Source organism: Panthera onca, chromosome E3, assembly GCF_046562875.1.
Source record: "Panthera onca isolate mPanOnc1 chromosome E3, mPanOnc1 haplotype 2, whole genome shotgun sequence".
Taxonomy (NCBI): domain Eukaryota; kingdom Metazoa; phylum Chordata; class Mammalia; order Carnivora; family Felidae; genus Panthera; species Panthera onca.
The window spans coordinates 4551371-4571387 of NC_138354.1; the positions used below are offsets into that span (position 1 = coordinate 4551371).

Here is a 20017-nt window from a genome sequence, read left to right on the forward strand (position 1 = left end):
ATGTCTTTGCTTATAATTGTGCCCTAATTTTATTTATTCATTCCCTCCTGGTGATTTCCCACCTTTTTCTACGGCGGTCATCTTTTGTCCCTCCCCTCCCTAAAATACCATCATAGGCATCCCCATTGTCTATAGGAAAAAAAAAACCTTTGCCCTGTGATTTGTGCACGTGTGCTCTCTCTCTCTCTCACACACACACACACAGACGCACGCACACACATCCATGCAGTATCTTCTGTATTGTCGCTCCCAAGTATTTGCAGTGTCTACCAGATTTTTGTGACTCCTTGCCCTCGCTGATGCCGTGCCTCTTGGACACACGGTTTATCTTTCAAGATTATGCTCCAGGGCAGCCTCCGGTGAGGCTTCACTTGACGTCAGGACCTTGAACATGACTGCTGTCTTTGCTTCTGCTCCTTCTGTAATGTACTTCCATTGCAGCCTGAGGTGTGATCGCACCACACGGAAGTCTTCTGTCCATCTCGCTCCACCCGGGCTCCAGGTGCCTGTAGAACAGGAGTAATATTGTGTTCTGCTTCCCGCCCCTCCCACCCCCCCCCCCCACAGCCCCAGGCGGAATACCGTCAACATACCATATAGTCTGTAGATGCTTGCACGCCAAATGAATGCAGATCCAGGAGTGAGATCTTTTCTTATGATCTTTTCTTTTCTGTCCCTGGAAATGTAGCACAGAGTTAGGGGCATGCCAAGCTCCCTAAATAACTTACTGTGGGGCAGTCCGAAGGCCCTAAGAGCCCTCGCCTCTGAGCCTTTGCCGCAGAACTCTGCCAGGTATTTCAGGTTCATCGGGCACGTGTCATTCCAGGGCTCATTGTCATTCCGAGACGTTGCTGTGGGGTTCACCCGTAAGGAATGGCAGCATCTGGACCCCGCACAGAGGACGCTGTACCGGGATGTGATGCTCGAGAATTACAGCCACCTGGTCTCAGTAGGTGAGGAAGGCTTCCTGCATTTCCCGATTAATGTCTTTTCTCAGTTATGTAAAACCTCTGAAATGTTTGGCCTTGGGTGTCAGCTGTCTACAAGCCTTGCTGTCATCCCACTTGCGTTATTCGTGAATTTACCTCCTGTGTGAAATAATCCATTCTCTGGCCGACACGTAAAAGTGCATTGTGCCCCCTGCTTCCTTGGATGGCCCAGGCGGCTCAGCATAAGTCCTGTGACTTGTTCTCACAAACAGGGTGTCAGGTCACCAAACCGGCTGTGATCTCCAGGTTGGAGCGAGGCCAAGAACCGTGGATGGAGGAGGAAGAGCTCGTCAGATGGAGCTTTCCAGGTGAGAGGGGGGCAACGGACACACACTGGGCTGCAGAGCAAAATCTCCTGTGTTTGTTTCAGGCAATTGTTCTCAAAAGCCTTGGATCTTTGCAAGTAGCTGTGGATATTTGGTCCAAGGCCTTGAGATGCCCACATGACTCCTGCTACCTCCACACGTCCCACCGCCCGACAGGATTCCTCCTCTTTCCCTGGCCTTTAGAGAGAGGCATATTCTGCTTTCATTCTTTCATTCCATCCTGCTGTCCCCATCTGAGACCTTGCTTGCTCAGTTTTTGTCTAGAATCTTCAGTCTTAACACTTACCCCATGGTTATGAAACAGGCTTTCTCATGTTTTCAGGGATTTGTAGATTCCCGCTATTAAATTTTTTTTTTTTTTTTAATTTTTGAGAGATACAGAGAGACAGAGCACGAATGGGGGAGGGGCAGGGAGAGAGAGGGATTCATAGAATCCGAAGCAGGCTCCAGGCTCAGAGCTGTCAGCACAGAGCCCCATGCAGGGCTCAAACTCACGAACTACGAGATCGTGACCTGAGTTGAAGGTGGATGCTTAACTGACTGAGCTGCCCAGGCGCCCCTCCCCCTATTTTAAAATAACTTATTTTGTGCCACTCATTTTTGTCTTTTCTTTTACTGTGAAATGCCTCAAACTTTCTTGCTCCCTTTTATATGACTTTAGATTCCTCTTCTTTCCTAACTACGAAATATGGCCCCATTTTGCTTAATGGGATATGAATGGCACTCCCCCCACATGCATCCTAGTATAATCCCAGGGTGGATACTGACTCCCTCTTTCTTTCAGGACAGGGGCCTTTTATCAAGCTTTTGTTCAGGGCACACCAGAAATCAGCTGGGGAGCTTTAGAAATACCACCTGCCTGGGTCTCAGCCCAGAAAATCCTGATGGGGAAGATTAGTAGGCATTGATTCTGTCCCTTAGGAATTCAGCACTGGGGCTCAAGGAATTTCCACATTTCTAAACCAAGAAGCTCTGTGGTTGCACTGGGTGTGGGTTTCATGGAGGTGAAACCACGGATAGTTGATGATTTAAAATGTAAGGGCACCGGGGTGGCTCAGTGGGTTAACTGTCCAACTTTGACTCAGGTCATGATCTCATGGCTCAGGAGTTCAAGCCCCGCATCGGACTCTGTACTGACAGGTTGGAGCCTGGAACCTGCTTCAGATTCTGTGTCTCCCTCTCTCTCTGCCCCTCCTCCCACTTGCACGATCTCTCTCTCTCAAAAATAAACATAAAAAAAATAATAAAATGTAGGGAAGGGGCCCCTGGGTGGCTCAAAGAATGGAACTCTTGATACTAGCTCAGTTCTTAATCTCAGGGCCATGAGTTCAAGCCCCACGTTGGGCTCCCCTCTGGGCGTGAAGCCTACTTAAAAAGAAAAAAGAAAAAAGAAAAAAACCAAAATGAAGACAAAACCAAATGAGGATCTAAGCACAGGATGCAGAACCCAACATTTAAGAATCTCAGAGGAGGGGCCACAGTGATGTGGATACCAACATGCCCGAGAAATGGTGCTGTGGGCTTTATTAGTTAGGAGGCTGGTCTGTGGCCAAGTGCATCAGACATCTGGGAAGGATCTCATTTTTTCCTTTCAAAAGCCAATGGATGAGGGTATGTTTATAGATTTATAGCTGTGGTGATTGAATCTGGGCACTTAGGTCTGAAATTTATTCTTCCTCCTGTTTCTGATATAATTTTATTTTTTTGCTGGGGGGGCCTGGGTGGCTTAGTCTGTTAAGCATCCAACTTCGGCTCAGGTCCTGATCTTGCAGCTTGTGGGTTCAAGCCCCGCAGCAGGCTCTCTCCTGTCCGCATCGAGCCTGGTTTTGATCTGTTTTCCTCTCTTTTTGCCTCTCCCACAGTTCTCTCTCTCAGAATAAAATTCAAAGTAAATAACAGTAGGGACACCTGAGTGGCTTAGTCGGTTAAGTGTCCGACTTCGGCTCAGGTCATGATCGCACGGTTCACAGGTTCAAACCCCAGGTCAGTCTCTGTGCTGGCTGCTCAGAGCCCGGAGCCTGCTTCAAATTCTGTCTTCCTCTCTCCCCACCCCTGCCCGCTTGTACTCGGGCTCTCAAAAATAAACACTAATAAGATTATTTTTAAAATTTTATTTGGGGGGGGGGGTGTGTAGGCAGAGAGAGAGAACACGCAAATCCCAAGCAGAAAAGTGCAGAGCCCGATGCGGAGCTTGAACTCACCAACCCATGAGATCACAACCTGAGTGGAAACCAAGAACCAGATGCTTTACCCACTGGTCCACCCAGCTGCTCCCTGATATCATTTCGTTCTGTGGCACGATTCTGGACACACGAACCCATTCAGGTCATGGTATTTTTTGCCCCTAGAAGCAATTTTGCAAGTCGACGGCCACGCAGGCAGAGCACGGGAGCACCGAGCCAAACTTCTGCGGAGCGGCGCCTTCCTGGACGGCCAGGAACCGACCGAGAGAGGGCCCCGGGCATCCGTCCGCCAGAAGGCAGACCTTGACCCCTCACGACGGCAGGGATGCACCTGTGACTCCTGTGGCACGAGTCTGCCGCGTCACGGAGACGGTAGTCCCACCGCCTACCTGGCCCGGAGGCGCTTCGAGTGCGACGGGCAGGGGAACGTGTTCCTCTACTCCAGGCCCGACGGCCCGGCTCCGGGCGCGCGGCCGCGGCAGTGTGAGCGGTGCGGGTGGCCGGGAGGCCGGGCCCGCCGCGGGGAGCCCTTCCCCTGCGAGGCGGCCGAGCGCGCCGATCCGCGGCTGCACGCGGCCCCCGCGGCCCCCGAGGCCCCCGAGGCCGGCCTCTCCAGCCGCCCGGGCTGCCAAGAGCCGCCCGGCGGCCCCGCGCCGCCCCCGGGGTCCGGCCCATCGCCGCCCGCCGCCCTTCTGGCCGGGGGGAAGCCCTACAGGTGCTCCGAGTGCGACAAGACCTTCTCGCACAAGTCCCGCCTCGTCGAGCACCGCCGCTCGCACACGGGCGAGAAGCCGTACGGCTGCGGCCAGTGCGGCAAGGCCTTCTCCCGCAAGTCGTGCCTCCTCATCCACCACCGCATCCACACCGGCGAGAAGCCGTTCGGCTGCGGCGAGTGCGGCAAGGCCTTCTTGCAGAAGTCGCACCTCATCCTGCACCGGCGGACCCACACGGGCGAGAGGCCCTACGAGTGCGGCGAGTGCGGGAAGGCCTTCTCGCAGAACTCCTGCCTCGTCATCCACAGGAGGACCCACATGGGCAAGAGGCCGTACGAGTGCCCCGAGTGCGGCAAGACCTTCTCCCAGAAGGCCAACCTCATCCGCCACCGCAGGATCCACACCCGGGAGAAACTGCACGGCTGACGGGCACAGCCGCCGTGGGCCTCCCTCCCGCGTCCCCGCACGTCTGGGAACGCAAGGACAGACCTCCGCGTGTCCCCCGCGCGCACCACCCTTCAGCGGGAAATCCGGTGCCCCCGCGGGAAGAGAGGGCGACCGAGGGGAAGCCCCTCCCTCGACCGTAGCCAGGGGAGGGTGAGGACACTCTAGAGCCACCTGTTTTTACAAGAGCTGCCCCGCGACAGAGGGGATCGCTGTGAATTCACTCTGGTCGTTGAGCTTTCGAGTCTGTAAATAAATGTAATCATTTAAGACAACAGCTGTGAGCAACATGGGAGCAGTCCCTGGGACGGGAGTGTTTAGGGGTTATGTTCCCAACGATGCTGCATAGGAGGAATTTTATTTGTCAACCGCAGTGGTAATCCAACAGAATTGTGAGCCTGGAGGCACAGCCACCAGACTGTAGAGAATGACCTCTCTGGAGCCCCCGCACTAAATCCTACCCTTTGGTCACTGTAGGGTATGTTATACCCGGAACAGTACGAACTTATTATTAAACCAGGAGTCCGTGCACCGTACCACTTACCATTTGTCCCTTTGTTTGCTGGCAACAGTTATAGAGCCCCCAACCCCCGCCACCCTCAGATCTGGAAACTGGCGCTTTTGTGACCTCTCCTGCTAGCTCTCAACCAGTTCCTAAGTACGTTTCATGTTAAATGTGTCAAGTTAGGACTCCCTTTTCTGGCAACATGACAGACTGTGTAAGGTGAAAGCCCTTCCACTGTGAACGGCCAGAAATGATGACCAATGATAGATTACGTGCTTTTACATGCATAATTCAGCTGGCGACCAGGGAAGTTTCCAGGCGCCAGCGAGGGACGCCGAGCTGAGAGCCAAAGATTAAGTTCGAGAGCCGACCGTGGGTTTAACTTGGTTGACCCAGAAGCCTGGGTTGTTGAAGACTGAAGGAGGGTGCGAAGCAAGGCCTCGGGCACATGAGGCAGAGAGCTGGTAATGAAGTAACTCACAAATTCAGAAATTTCAGAAGCCTGGACATACAGGGAAGGGGTGGACTGGCGAAGAATCTCATTGGCACAGGGAGCTTGTCCGTATCTCTGTGGGCTCCGATGGGGGAGGATTTGCCCTGATCAGCATCCCACGTGAGACAGAATTTGCAATTTGCCCTATTCCTGTCCCAGTTCAAAAACCGAACCGTTAATATAGAATATTTGTCCTGGCCTTGGAGACAAATTATGGAAGCAAACAAAACATGTTGTGGAGGAAGGCGCCCTCAACCCATGTTTGCCAGGATTCTGACATACACACCCAAGATGAGTTCATAATCCCAAACTATAGAACACAAGGGACCAACCCACAGTGAGAGGCAACAGGCAACTTGAACGAAATACGAACGTCCCGGATTTTAAGGGTCATAGAAACCTACAAAACTCCATGAGCTGTATTGTATGGAAACCGATTTGACAAATGATATTTCATATGAAAAAACAGCCGTCTTCACAAGCCATTAAAAACGAAAACGCCGCATGAAAGCAAGGCACAAAGAGCGAGCACTGGCTTCTTTCGAAAGGGGACCACCCTGGGTGTCTAGAGATGACAGATACAGGCACTGAAAGGTGAAGCTACACCAAAATAATGAGCCACCAACCCAGCCGGTGCTAACTCGGGGGCCGAGAAGGCGAGCAGAAAGTGGAGCGAAGCAGATTCTTAGGATTCGGTCTACAGAGAGGCGGGAAATGTACATGAAAGGGTGAGACATCTGGATGAAAATCAGAGCAAGTAGGAGTTCCTAAAAGACAAAATAGTGGAAGAAAGGGACATTCCAAGAGAAAAAGCGGCTCAGATTTGACAAGACCGGAGATCACCGATACGGGCAGCACAGTGGACAGGTAGGAAATTCGCATCTTAGAGCTGGCTAAGCTGTTTCGGGGTGTCCCTGCTCCGCACCCGCTTGGTGTGGCCGAGGGATCTGCAGGGACAGGACGCTGACACCCGCCTAGATTGCAGCCGTGGAGCCACAAGCGACTGCGAGGGCCCATCGTGGCTTCTCCCGCGTCCTTGCGAGCGCCGTCTCCCCCGCTTGCCTGTCTGCCTTACGCGCCCCTCGGCTGAGACCCTGCGGAGGTTACCTAACCCCCTCTTTGCTGCTTTGCATTAACCAGTGTGGTCCCAGCCCACCATCTCTATTATAAAAGTCACGTGCCCCGGGTTCGATCTCTGTCTGCCTTCTACCTCGACACCCCATGTGGCCCCTCGAGGCCTGCTGTGTACTTCCCGCGGGTCCTGCAAATAATAAACTTCTCCACTTCAGTTTCTCTCCTGGCCTGTTGTCGCACCCGCTGACCACCGGCACCTGTGGTCCTCTTAGCAAACGTTAGTTTAGCGGAGTCCTGACCGTCAGCCGCAGGATCAGGACGGTAGAGTCGTGCTGGCAGCCGGCTGCCGGGGAGCCTTGGAGCTGCGAAGGGCAGGCTAACTGGCTCTCCCCGGTGGGCAGTTAGTTGGTGGGTGCAGCTTTGACCTTGGCCACCGCCCGTCCCAAAGTGCAAGCTGGGGAAGAAGCGACCCGAGTCCTCCAGGGCCTCGGGGCATTGCCCTGGGAGCTGGTTTGCGGTGCACCTGTTCACGCCCCAAGGAGGATGCCTGCCCCCGCTTCCCCACCTGCCCGTGGCTCTCAGGTCCTGTTGCATGGGTTAACGGCCAGCACACGGGTGGCCACCCCACCCAAGTGCAGGCTATGATAGGGGGACAGAGAGACACCCCGTCCCTGACGGCTGTGCTTGCGGGTGGCACGGGGAGGCGGACTCCTAGTCCCGTCTGGTGACAAACGGCACCCTCACTCGGGGAAGGCACGGCTCCCGGCAAAGGTCGGTGTGGCCGGGGCCTGCGGTCCCTCTGTTGCTGCACACCTTTCTGCTGTCACACTACCCTGTGGGATATGACGGGTCCCACCCCTGGCACATGGTGGCACGGGATCTAGTGGTCTGATGCAAACGGTCCGAGCGCCACCTATAAGGCCGGAGGAAGTTAGCAAGTTCATCGCGGAAGTGAAAGCCCACAGAAGTGGCCGCGGGCCGGTCAGCCTGCAGAGCAGGAACCCGCCAGAGCGCTGGGTCCAGCCCTCGAGGGCTAGGGGTCAGCCCGTGACCTGCCACCGTCACTGTTTTGGAGAGGCCGGGCAGGACACCCCCGAGATGGACCTGGCCCTGGGGGACAGCCACTGCAGATCTTTCCAATAACAATCTTTAAGGTCAGATCAGTGGCAGATAATAGAGCATCTGAAACTGCCAACTATGGCGCATTTGGAAGCTGCCAAGAGAGTAAATCTTGAAAGTTCTCATCACAAGGAAGAAAATGCAACCGGGAGTTGCTGATGCTGACTAAAAGGGGTGATCATTTTACAACATACGCATCTATCGAATCGTTGTGTTGTACACCTGCAGCTAACGTTAGCTACCAATTACACCTCAATAAATAAATGAAAAAAACCCAAACTGTTTCACGCATCTCAAGATTCACAATATTCTCAAAGACTTTGTGCAGCAGGAGGGATTAGGAGGGCGGCCGGCTGAGAAGCTGTTCACACGGGCTCTGAGCTGCTGCCCGCCCCACACGTGGGGCAGAGGCCCGCGGCACATGACCTTTCACCGGGACCGGGGACCGGCAGCGGACGCAGGTGCCTTGAGGGAAAGGTAACCACCTCAGGCTCCCGATCAACCACAAGCGATTCTGCCCGAGGGAGGCCCGGCATCTCATCAGATGCTTGTGGTTCCGCGCAGCCTGAGTAACAGGACGGCTGGTGGACCCCCGGGGCCTAACCCCAGCTCCAGAGGGGTACGGGAGCAAAACCAGCCCGGCACAGGACCACAGGTGGCTGAGCACCGGGCGTCGGCAGACCCCACCTGCGGGGCGCCTGGGTGGCTCCGTTGCTTAAACGTCCGACTGTTAATTTCAGCTCAGGTCATGACCTCACGGTTCGTGGGGTGGAGCCCTGCCTCGAGCTCTGTGCTGGTGGGGTGGAACCTGCTTGGGATTCTCGCTCTTTCTCTCAAAATAAATAATTAACTTACGTCAAAAAAAACTTAAAAAAAGAAAAGCCATCTGCAAGCATCTCTGAGGATCCAGGGCCTTTCCCCTGCCCAATCAGGACGGTAGAGTTTTCCGGACGCAGCTAGTGTGCTCAGTTACAAGCCTGCTGCTCCCGAGGCTACTTGGGTTGGTAAACCGGGCCCAAGAATTGCCAGCTGAGGTTTACAGCCAGCTCTGACAGACCCCAGACCAGACCCCAGAAGACGCGGTCCTACCGCTTCCTGCCCTTGGACTCCGGAGCTATGCCCCTGGGCCTGTAGCCCTTAAGCGAGACGCCCACGCAGCCCAGAGCTTGTCTATGGTTTATTCCTCCATCTGGTATTTACTAAGAACTGCCAAGTTCATAGGGTCTGAGACCTGGCTTTAAAGAGCTCACAGTATAATTGAGTGGTAGGTGAAGGAGATGTTTATATTTTAGACTGCCAGTTTATTTTTAATTTTTTTTTTTTTTTAATTAGAGAGGGTATGAGCAGGGGAGAGGCAGAGAGAGAGATCCCGAGCAGGCTCCTTGCTGTCCGTGAAGAGCCTTGACTTGGGGCTCGAACTCACAAACCGGGAGATCACGACCTGAGGCGACATCAAGAGTTGGACACTCAACTGACTGACCTGCCCAGGCGCCCCTAGAGTGACAGCAGTTGTGATTGGGGGGGGGGGGGGACAGAGAGGGGGCTGTCTTAGCGTGCTACACAGACTAGGGGGCTTCTGAACAACGGACATTGCTCACCAGACTGGAGGCCGGGAACTCCAAGATCGAGGTGCCGGCAGATTTCGTGTCTGTTGAGCACCCACCTCCTGTTTGCAAACAGCCGCTTCCTCGCCGTGGCCTCACCCGGTGGAAGGGGAGAGGGAACGTTCTGGAGCCTCCTTTATAAAGGCACTAATCCCGTTAACAAGGGCTCCACCCTCCTCACCTAATTACCTCTAGAGGCCCCACCCCTAAGCCCGGCTCCCGGTGATTAGGTTTCCAAGTGATGAATTTAGAGGGGGAGGGGGAGGACAAAAACATTCTCGCTACAGCAGTATTTGGGTTGATCACTGAACAACACGAGGCATTTTCACACGTGGAATGCGGAACGAGAGGAAGTGTGCACCGGGGGCATAAGGCAGCGTGAGCAAAGGCAACGCTGAAGGCGTGGCTCGCTGCGCAAACAGGAGAACAGCTGTAGCTCATTTTAAATACAAGGAGGTGCACAGATCTGATGAAGCTTTGAACACCTACCTACCCATGTAATTACCACGCAGATCGAGATCTAGAACATCTCCAGTGCCCAGACCATCCCCCTGTGCCTGTGCCAACCCAGATCCTTCTCCCAGGGAACCACTATTCTATCAACCAGCACAGATTCGTCTGTCATTGGCCTTTTGCGTACAGGGAGGCATTCGGTTTGTGCTCTCTGTGGCTTGCTGCTTTTTTTTTTTTTCTTCCCAAATGTCTATTTTTGAGAGAGACAGAGCATGAGCGGGGGAGGGGCAGAGAGTGAGGGAGACACAGAATCCAAAGCAGGTTCCAGGCTCTGGGCTGTCAGGGCAGAGCCCCATGTGGGGCTTGAACCTACGAACCTCGAGATCATGACCTGAGCCAAAGTCGGACCGACTGAGCCCCCCCAGGCGTCCCCATCCCGTGACTCGGCCACAAGTCGTTCGCGTCTACTCCATGTTCGTGAACATTTGCATTTTCAGTTGTGTATTATAAATTAAGGAACCATAAACTTGTACCTTTTAGCACTCGTTTCTCTTCAAAAGGTACCGTGTGTTCAGAATTTAGAGCAGTTGTTCTCAACAAGGGCTGATTGCGCCCTCCCCCCAGGTGACATTTGACAATGTCTAATGACATTGTTTATTATCTCAACTGGGGGGGGGGGTGGTGTGCAAGTGGCATCTACTGGGTAGAGACAAGGGGTGGCTGCTGAATATTCTCCGGTGCACGGCCACCAGCGAGAACCGTTCAGCTTGAAATGTCCACAGCAGCCAAAGAACTCGGCTCAAGTCCGCTTTTGGAGTCCTTGTGACGCTGGGCTCCAGCAGGTCTTGGGGAGCCACAGACGGCTCTGGGATGGGGAGGTTCCCCTCGCGGGGGGAGATCGCAGGCCAGACGCCGTCTGGCACGCAGCATTAGCTGACCTCGGCCCGGACGACGTTCCCTGACTTCCTGCCGCCGACCACCCGCCACAGGGCACCCTGCACGTCCCGGTTGCGCAGCGTGTAGATGGCGGGGTAGAGCAACGGCGTGAGGTTGATGTAGACGAGCGACACCAGCTTGTCCTCCTCGAGGGAGCGGCTGCTCAGGGGTCTGGCGTACATGGCCGTGGCACAGCCGTAGTGGAGCACGGCCACGGTGAGATGCGACGCCACCGTGTTGAAGGCCTTGCGGCGGCCTGCCACCCCCCCGACTCCCAGGATGACCGCCAGCACCCTGGTGTAGGACAGCAGGATCAGGACCAGAGGCAGCACCAGCAGCAGCAGGCAGGCGGCCAGCAGGACCCTCTCCTGCAGGTCCCGGTCCCCACAGGCCAGCACCAACACGGCCGGGAGGTCACAGAAGACGTGGTTGACGAGGCCCCCCCGGCAGAAGGGCAGCTGGAAGATGGCCACGGTGAGGCCCAAGGCCAGGAGAGAGCCCCCAGCGCAGCAGGAGGCGAGAAGGCACCGGCAGCGCCCCGCGGTCATGAGCCGGGGGTAGCAGAGAGGGCGGCAGATGGCCAGGTAGCGGTCCAGCGCCATGGCGGCCAGCAGCAGGCACTCGGAGCCTCCCAGGGCCACGAAGAGGCCCATCTGGGCAGCACAGGTGGAGCGGGCCACCACCTGGCCCCCCGGGGGCAGCAGGAAGCCCGCGAGCGTGCGCGGAGTCAGCACCAGCGTGTAGGCCGCCTCCACGGCCGACAGCGCCCCCAGAAAGAAGTACATGGGAGTGTGCAGGGCGGGGTCCCCGACGGCCAGGCCCAGGATGAGCAGGTTTCCCACCAGCGTGGCCAGGTAGAGTGGCAGCAGGAAGGCAAAGAGCAGCAGCCGCAGCCCCCGGGGCCACCCGGAGAAACCCAGGATCACGAACTCCCGCGGAGCCGTCCGGTTTGACCCAGGCCAGGGGCTCATGTCGGAACCTGAGGGAGGACAGGGGTGCAGGCCAGAGAGGAGGGTCGCGGTGACACACCCCTCCCAGAAACACAGGGCCCTCGCGTCTCCGGGGTTCAGCCCCCACACCCCCTCCACCAGGGACGCGGGGCGTTCTCCCCAAGCCGGCACCTGCCGCCCCCGCGAGTCCTCCAGGAATGCAGGTGTCCGCAGCCACCGTCCGCTCTCCCTCTGGCTTCCGCGGCCCGTGCTCTTCCAGGCACCCCCCCCCCCCACTGTGCCTTCTGCACACCTCTCCACCCACCCCCCCCCCCCACCCCCCGTCCAGGGCCACCATCCAGCTGACCTCCCCGGAGAGGCCTCAGCTGCCTGGGGGAGTCACCGCCTCCAGGCCTCTCGGGTACACACGCGGGTGGATGTCCGCCAACCCCGTCGAACCGCCGGCTCAGGCCGACGCGGCCGCTCCCGCGCACATCCCACCGGCACGCGAGCCACCCTTCCCGTTTAACCAGCGCGTCCTCTGCTGGGGGTGGGGGCGCTGCTAGCGCATCGAGGGCGTTTCTCCGGAGCACCGCGCCCGCCACCGCACTGTGAACGGTGGCCCTGTCCCTGACCGTCTCCTGTGTGACAGAATATCTAAAGATATTTTGATATGGGGGCACCTGGGCGGCTCAGTCGGTAGAGCGTCCGACTCTTGGTTGCAGCTCAGGACATGATCTCGTGAGTTCGGGCCCAGCATCAAGCTCCTCGATGACGGTACGGAGCCTGCTTGGGCTTCTCCCTCCCTCTCTGTCCCTTCCGCACTCACTCTGTCTCTCAAAACAAATAAACTTCAAAAACCATCAGCAAAGATATCTTGATGTTTCAAGAGCCCAGAAAGAATTCGGAGGGGCATCGCGTTGATCTAGAATACTAGGTCAGTAAGGGAGCATTACACCGGGCCTGTCGGCATCAACTTAGGGGTCTTTGAAGAGCCTCAGACCACCAGTGCACATCTCAAAACAGCTCTTTCTAGCCAAGCCAGTGCGTGTGTGTGTGTGTGTGTGTGTGTGTGTGTGTCTATTTGCACACGTGTGTGCAGGGCACAGTGGGTGCCTTCTGCCTCATCACCCAGCCCTGGGGTGGCCTCAGGTCACAGGGACGCCTGGGGCTGAGTAAGGAGCTTTGCTTTCTGGTCCCGTCTGTGATGCTGCCCAAGCCCCACCTTCTCCATGGGGCTCAGATTCCTCGTCTGTCGCCCTTGATGCGACACAGGCCCTGATGCCCCAGGATGTCATTCTGCAATCCTCCCCCCCCCCCCCACCCCGGGCACGAGCCCATCCCGGAGCCCGGATGGCTCAGCGGCACAAGCGGGGCCTCTGGGCTCACGTGCACCTGCTCCGTCTCCGCTGTTTCACTGACCAGCTGAGACGGCTTGGAGTCTTTACCCTGTGGAGCCCCAGCAGCCTCCTCAGCCCCACAGAACTGTCGTGACGACTAAGTGACATCACGCCCAGCACAAAGCGCCCAGCACAGCAGGCCCGGCGTGCGGGAGATGTTATGGAAGGAATCGCCACCCTATCCTGTCGTGTGCTTCCTGCTGCCTGTGTGCCGGGCACGCCCTGCCCCGGCTGAAGATCTCTGGAGGGAAGCGTTGTCTGGAGAGAGCAGAGAGGGAGGTGTGGGGACCGAGGCAGCAGACCTGCGTCACCTGGCCTATCTGCCCGGATTCCGAGACCCCGGAGCCTTCAGGTGTCCCGCCCCTCTGTTTCTCTTCCCCAAGGGTTCCTCCCGCCCATGCCCCGCAGCTCTTCCCCCGAAGCCTCCGAAGCCTCCCGGAAAGTCGTCCAGGGACACTGACATCACCTCCAATGACCCTTCGTTGGCAACGCCCCCATATTCCCTCCAAATGCCGACGGGAGGGAGGGAGCGGGATCACAATCGCTGCCGTGTGTCCAGCCCTCACGGTGTGCAGGTGAGCCGTAAACGCCCCGCGTCCACAGTATTCCTGAACATTCTCGAGACCGCTGTGAGGAGTCACGCCACCATTACAACTGATTTACAGACGGGGAGGCTGAGATCTGGGGGAGTCCCACAGCATCTCCCTTAGTCAGAGGCCCCCAGGTCTGTCTGATTTCACAGTCTCCGCCCTTAAGTAGGGGGAGAGCCCGCTCTTCTCTGTGTCTGCCTTGTCTGTCGGTCCTTCCCCACCCAGACGAGGGGAAAATGGAAAGGGGACCGGAGGAGAGAGAAGGAAGCAGATGCAGAGGTGCGGAAACAGAATGAGGCCTGCGACCAGGGACAGGCAGAGGCGAGCCTGCTGAGGGCAGCGGCAGGGAGGCCGCCTCCACTCCAAGTGGTTCGCCAGACTCTGGGCTGACAGAGACAGAGACAGAGACAGAAATGGAGAGGGAGAGGGGGAGAGACAGAAAGGGAAAGATGAAAGGAGAGGAAAGAGAAAGAAACAGAGAGAGAGACGGATGGGGGGGAGAGAGATAAAGAGAAAGGGAGAGAGAGAAGAGAAACAGAGGAAGAGGTGGGAGAGACAAAGAGAGACAGAAAAACAGAGATGGAGAGAGAGACAGGCAGAGAGAGGAGAAAAATCTCCTGTGTCCCCCCCCGGGCCTTCTGGACCCGAGACCCCCTCCTTGAAGGGTTTCCTCTCTCCCGCAAACATGGGCTTCAGCTGGGGCTTTGCCCTCAGTCCCTGGCACCCACACCCCACCTCCCACAGCATCTCTGGAGAATTCGAAAATTCCTTTAAAGGAGACAGCCAGACTTGGGGCCCCCCAACCCCGAATCGCAGCCTGAATTAAATCCTCAGCTCGGCTGGCCAGGCGCCTTGCTCCCCCCGCTAACCTGGCAGACGTGGTTCCCAGCGGTGACGCCGGAGTTTGGGCTGAGCAGGCGACCAGCGTCCTGGCTGGGAGAAGTGCCAGTTCTGACCATCACGACATAGAGCCCGCAAGCCTTATGGGCGCCCCCATCCCTCTATCTCCCGCGCACGCCTTCCCCACAAGCCTCGCGGCGGCCTGCTGCCGTCTCTCACTTGTCCCTGACCTTGCGCACCTGTTTCGTATCAGAAAGTCCTTCCCCACCTGGAAAGCTACTCGCTCTTCACAGCCCAGCTCAAATAGCAGTTCCTCTGTGGATACAAATTATAAAGTAGCGGCGGACTGTGGAAGGATTCTGCGGAGAATGGGGAGCAGACCTCCTGCACCACATCAATCCCCCCCTTCTCCCGTGATCTCCACCTCTGTTCCCAGGGACTCTCTCAGGAAGAAAAGACAAGACTGACTTAATAGGTTTCCCAGGGCCCACTTAGGGGTCTGGCTTCCTCCAAAGCCCCGGGGCCTCATTAGTGCTCTTCCCCGTGCAGTGTGGTGCCTGAGGACCACGGTGGTCTCAGAAGGCTGGGGGCTGAGGGAGGAGTGGGGGGAAGACTTGGGAAATCTGACCTGGGGTGTCCCGGGAGAGTCTGAGACTTCTGGGCCAAGGGGACAGAGGCCGCCTCTCTGCAGGGATGGAGGTAAACTGGGACGGGGGAGGGAGGGAGTAGCCCAAAGTAGCATAGTGGACAGCTTGTTGGAGAGAGGGGAGGAGAGAGCCAGCTCTCTCCGCATTTCCCCAAAGTTTGCAATAAGAGGGGGCCAACGGGCTGGAGATCTTGGAATGGGGTGACTGGTGTGGATGCGGGTGGGCATCTTCACCACCACCACCACCACCAGAAAGTACCCCAAGGTGCTGAGCAACAAAAGCCAATGACATAGACGTCTTCTGTTCTCGTTGCCCGTTTACAGGGAAACTTACAGCATTGCAAAACGTACGGTTTCGTATCCCACGATTCCCATTTAACATTGACTTACACACGTTTTCCATTTACTACATAGTCTTCTTAACTATTTTAAGCACTAATTTTATTTTTTATTCATTTTTTAAATGTATATATTTTTTGAGAGAAAGAGGGAGAGAGCAGGGTAGGGGCAGAGAGAGAGGGCGAGAGAGAGAATCCCAAGCAGGCTCTGTGCTGTAGAGCCCAATGGGGGGCTTGATGTCACAAACTGTAAGATGATGACCTGAGTCGAAGTCAAGAGTTGGACACTGAACCAACTGAGCCACCTAGGTGCCCCTAATTTTATTTTTTTTTTTCAATAATTTTTTTTTTATTCACCCTTGAGAGACCAAGCACAAGCAGAGGAGGGGCGGGGGGGGGGGGGTACACAGAATCTGAAACAGGCTCCAGGCTCTGAGCGGTCAGCACAGAGCCCGACGCGGGGCTCGAACTCACGGACCACAAGATCATGACCTGAGCCGAAGTCAGACGCTTAACCGACTGAGCCACCCAGGCGCCTTTATCAGTGTATTTTTAGTGTGTTTAACAAACACTTATGTCGTACTTACTGGCTACCAGACACTGTTCTACGGTGACACAGAAATACTGATCCGTTCAGTCCTCACAAAACCCTACGGTGCGGGTGCCACCGTCACCCACTAAGGCCTAGAGAGGTGGAGGGACGTGCCCGCGGCCACATCTCCGGGGCGGGGAGGCAGCACGCGGACGTGGGTAGCGTTTCCGGCTACTCTGCTCTGCGATCTCCGACCATCCTGCGCCACTTCCGAACGATGAACAGCGCCCTCGCTCCCCACCGCGCCACTGCGTAGATGCCGTCATTCGTTTAACAAGACCCTGCTGACGGGTACTCGGGTGGTTGCTCGTTGTTGGCCGGTACAACCAAAACTGAGATACATATCCTGGTCCACGTGGTATGTGGCTTGTGTGCAAGTAATTAGATCGGTGGGTTTGCGCATCTTAAACCGTCTCGGCTGTCGCGCTGGTTACTGACACGGTCTCTCCATCGTTAGGACGGCGCTGAGCGCCTCCGCCTGGAATACGCACAAGCACCCGCCCCTCCACATCTGCACGACATGCTGTCAGATCGTTCGTCACTGATCATGCAGAAATGCGTGGTCTCCCTATCATTTTAATTTGTTCTCCATGAGTGAAGCTGACCCTCTTTTCCCATTTGTAAATGACGTTTGAATTGTTGGCACTCTTCATTCATATTCTTTCCCATTTTTTTCCTATTTGCACTATTTTTGGCACTCATATTCCTATTTCCCATGTTTTTCCTATTTGCTCGTGGCTCTTAGGTTCTTATTGGCTTACAGTCAATAAGAAATCAACTTTGACTGTAGGAGGAAATGTAAATCGTTTTCCTGGTTTGCTGTGTCTTCTGATATTGTTTGTGATGGGTTCTGCCGTAGAGAATTGTTTTATTTCAGTGTAGTCAGATTTATCAATATTTTCTTTTTTAGCTTCTAGGTGGCACATCATGCTTGAAACACTTAGAAGAGAAATTATTTCTCAAATATTGGTGGTTTCTTTTTTTTTTTTTTAACAATTAAGCGCTTAATCGATACACAATTTACCCTGTAAGATGTCGGGTAGGAATCCGATGTTATTTTTACCAGATGTTAGTCATCATTAAAAAAAAAAAAAAAACATTATATGGGGCACCTGGGGGGCTCAGTCGGTTCAGCATCTGACTCTTGGTTGGCTCAGGTAATGGTCTCTCGATTCGTGGGATCAAGCCATGCGTTGGGCTCCCTGATGCCAGTCTGGAGCCTGCTTGCAATTCTCTCTCTCTCTCCCTCTGTCTCTGCCTCTCCCCTGCTCACGCTCTCCCTCTCTCAAAATAAGTGAGTAAACTTAAAAAACAAGCATTATAATAGACATATGATAGACTTACAGAAAACCACACAGAATAATGGTACAATTGAATTTTCACAGAGTGAAAGAATATTGCCAGAATTCCAGAAATCCTCCCTACCCCTACCCCACTGCTGTCCTCTTTCTTCCCTAAGGGAAAATAATATATTTTTTAGCACCTTATATTAGTTTTGCTTCTTTTTCAACCCGAAAGCACATATTCTTTTGTGTCTGGTGTCAAAGAAAAACGTGCAGACATAGAATTAACCATCAGCGTGCTGTTACTTGTATACAGTGAAGATCAAACCATGCACTGAGTCCTAAACAAGTAAAAAAAAAAAAAAAAGGAGGGGGAGAATGAGGATTTAATTTTAAAAAGAGGAAAAGGAAAAAGCGAACACTGCAGAGAGTCTGGGAACAGTGAACCTTATTTGAACATTTTCGGGGGGCACACTGATTAGCTATGAACTAGCAAGGAGGTCAGAACAATCTGTCCTTACACAGGCTGATGAGTGGTATTGGGAAAAACGATTTCAGTTGTTCAAAGATTCACCAGGAAACCCTGAGATTAGCTATGGAGAATAAGTGACAAACTATCTTTCTGTAACGTCTGATCTGTGATTTAAAAAAAAAACACCAACCTGGAATACACAGAAGCAGGAAAACAGGACCCGCAATGACTGATACAGATGACAGATTTAGCAGACAAGGACACTGGGAGGGTTATTACAACTGTATTCCGTATGTTCCAGAAGCTAGAAGAAAGATCAGTCATGCCATGGAGAGACACAGAGTATATAAAAAAGGGCAACAGCCAAACTTCTGAAGGAGAAAACAGGCACGTCCAAATGAAAACTGCACTGGGTGGGGTTAACAGTGTGAGACAACGCAGGAGAGATCAGTGAACTTGAAGACACTGCAGTGGAAACTGTCCAAAGTTAAATACAGAGAGGAGGTGGGAGGGAACGACTAAATAGAAATGAATCAGCAAGATGTGGGACAGAGTGAAGCCACGTAACAAGCGTGTACTTGGAATCTGAAGGAGAGGAGGGGGAAGAAAAATATTTAAGGAAACTCCCAAATTTAATGAAAACCAAATCCACACATCCAAGAATCTCCACATATTCTGAGCCCGAGGAACATGAAGCAAACAATGAGAGAGCTTAAAATCGGTGACAGAAAATATAGAAAAGTATAAATTAAAGAAATACATTCTCTACAGAAGAATAAATGTAGGAGTGATCACTGACTTATCAGCAAGCCTGAAGTCCCCATCTTTAAAGGACTAAAAGGAAAAAAAGAAAAAAAGTCTGTACCCAGTGAAAATATCTTTCAAGAAAGTAGGCTCTTAAAAATTTCTGGATGTACAAAAGCTGAAAGAATTCATCAAGCAGTGAATCTTCTACAATGCATGGCTATCGACATTGGCAAAAATATCTGTAGAGCAGAAATAGACTTCGTTTGACAAGTGTACAAAGCTTTTGAAAATCTACGGTAGAGTCTATGGTTATTAACTGCCTTATTTACCAGCCGGTGCTTTTTGAAAGCCATTTCAACCTATCATGTGTTATGAATCAGGAGTATCAACTGTGAGCTTCATTTGCTCTCCTGAACTTGGACTTTGAAAATATTCTCACCCGTAGTTGTTCCTTCATATCCATGGGGGCTAATTCTTCAATCACTTCAAACTTGGCATTGGCTTCTCAAATGAATGCACAACCTGAACGGTATTCGTAAGAGCTGTCAACTCTCTGAGAGATGAGGAAAACCACTCAAAGTCACTTGCCTTGTTTTGAAATTGACTGTTGATGTTGCTCTCCATGTCCTTGACCCTTCTTCTCACCAAAAGGCTAAACGTCTCAGACTATGTTTGTCTTCTCTGTACACTTTTTTTTTTTCAGCTGTCTCCGTCATGATTTAATGAACCTGCCATTAGGTGGGTGGCTCTCCTTGCTTGACTAGAAACTTAGTTTAGTTGCAGCCTCATTTTTGTTTTTATTTTTGTGAAGACATTCTGATGCAATGAGATCATCTCTTTTAAGCTTTCTCATGTTTCTGGCTGTTGCCCTTCTATGAACTTTGTCTAGCCTGGTGAAGTCAATGTTTATTGTACTCTCTAGCAGAGCTATGGTTTGCTGTGGCAAACACAATGCTTGGCCATCTAAATCAGTAACAAAACAGTCTTTACTCCACTGGATCTTAAAAGTACAGTACTTGAAGTTCACTTTTCTTCTTTTATAGATATGTGGATGTACATGGTTTCTGTTGCAGCTGATTTTCGTTGAACCTGCCTGACTCTGCCAATGCAGCCACATGGGGGTGAGTGGTCGTGGTCACGTTCCAGTAACGATTTATGGACGCTGAAATTTGAACTTGGCATAATTTTCACGTGCCACAAAATATTTTTCTTTTGGTTTTTCTCAACCATTTAAAAACGTAAAGCCATTCTTATGTCGGGGCGGTAAAAACCGTGTGGTGGGCTGGATTTGTCAAGTGGGCCGAAGTTTGCCAACTGTTGGTTTAAACAGAACATTAGAGT

At 53.6% G+C, this 20017-nt stretch overlaps 2 protein-coding genes across 11 annotated transcripts in view; one reads left to right on the forward strand and one right to left on the reverse strand.

Moving 5' to 3' along the window:
- Positions 1-6401, forward strand: part of LOC132689636 (zinc finger protein 169-like) — a 67727-nt gene extending 61326 nt beyond the window's left edge. For 9 of the 10 annotated variants that reach the window (XM_078439907.2, XM_078439902.2, XM_078439910.2 and 6 more), the window contains 3 exons: positions 827-953; positions 1202-1297; positions 3664-6401. In XM_078439907.2, coding sequence (XP_078296033.1) covers positions 827-953; positions 1202-1297; positions 3664-4637 — 1197 coding nt within the window. In that variant the 3' untranslated portion in view covers positions 4638-6401. Of the gene's footprint in view, positions 1-673; positions 954-1201; positions 1298-3663 lie in introns of those variants that run through there. The other variant, XM_081791681.1, reaches the window with a different exon arrangement.
- Positions 6402-7914: 1513 nt separating this feature from the next.
- Positions 7915-12040, reverse strand: LOC132676333 (olfactory receptor 10AC1-like). The gene has a single exon (XM_060628443.3). It carries the CDS (start codon positions 11808-11810, stop codon positions 10833-10835), a length of 978 nt encoding a protein of 325 aa, XP_060484426.3. The 5' UTR covers positions 11811-12040; the 3' UTR covers positions 7915-10832.
- Positions 12041-20017: the final 7977 nt, after the last annotated feature.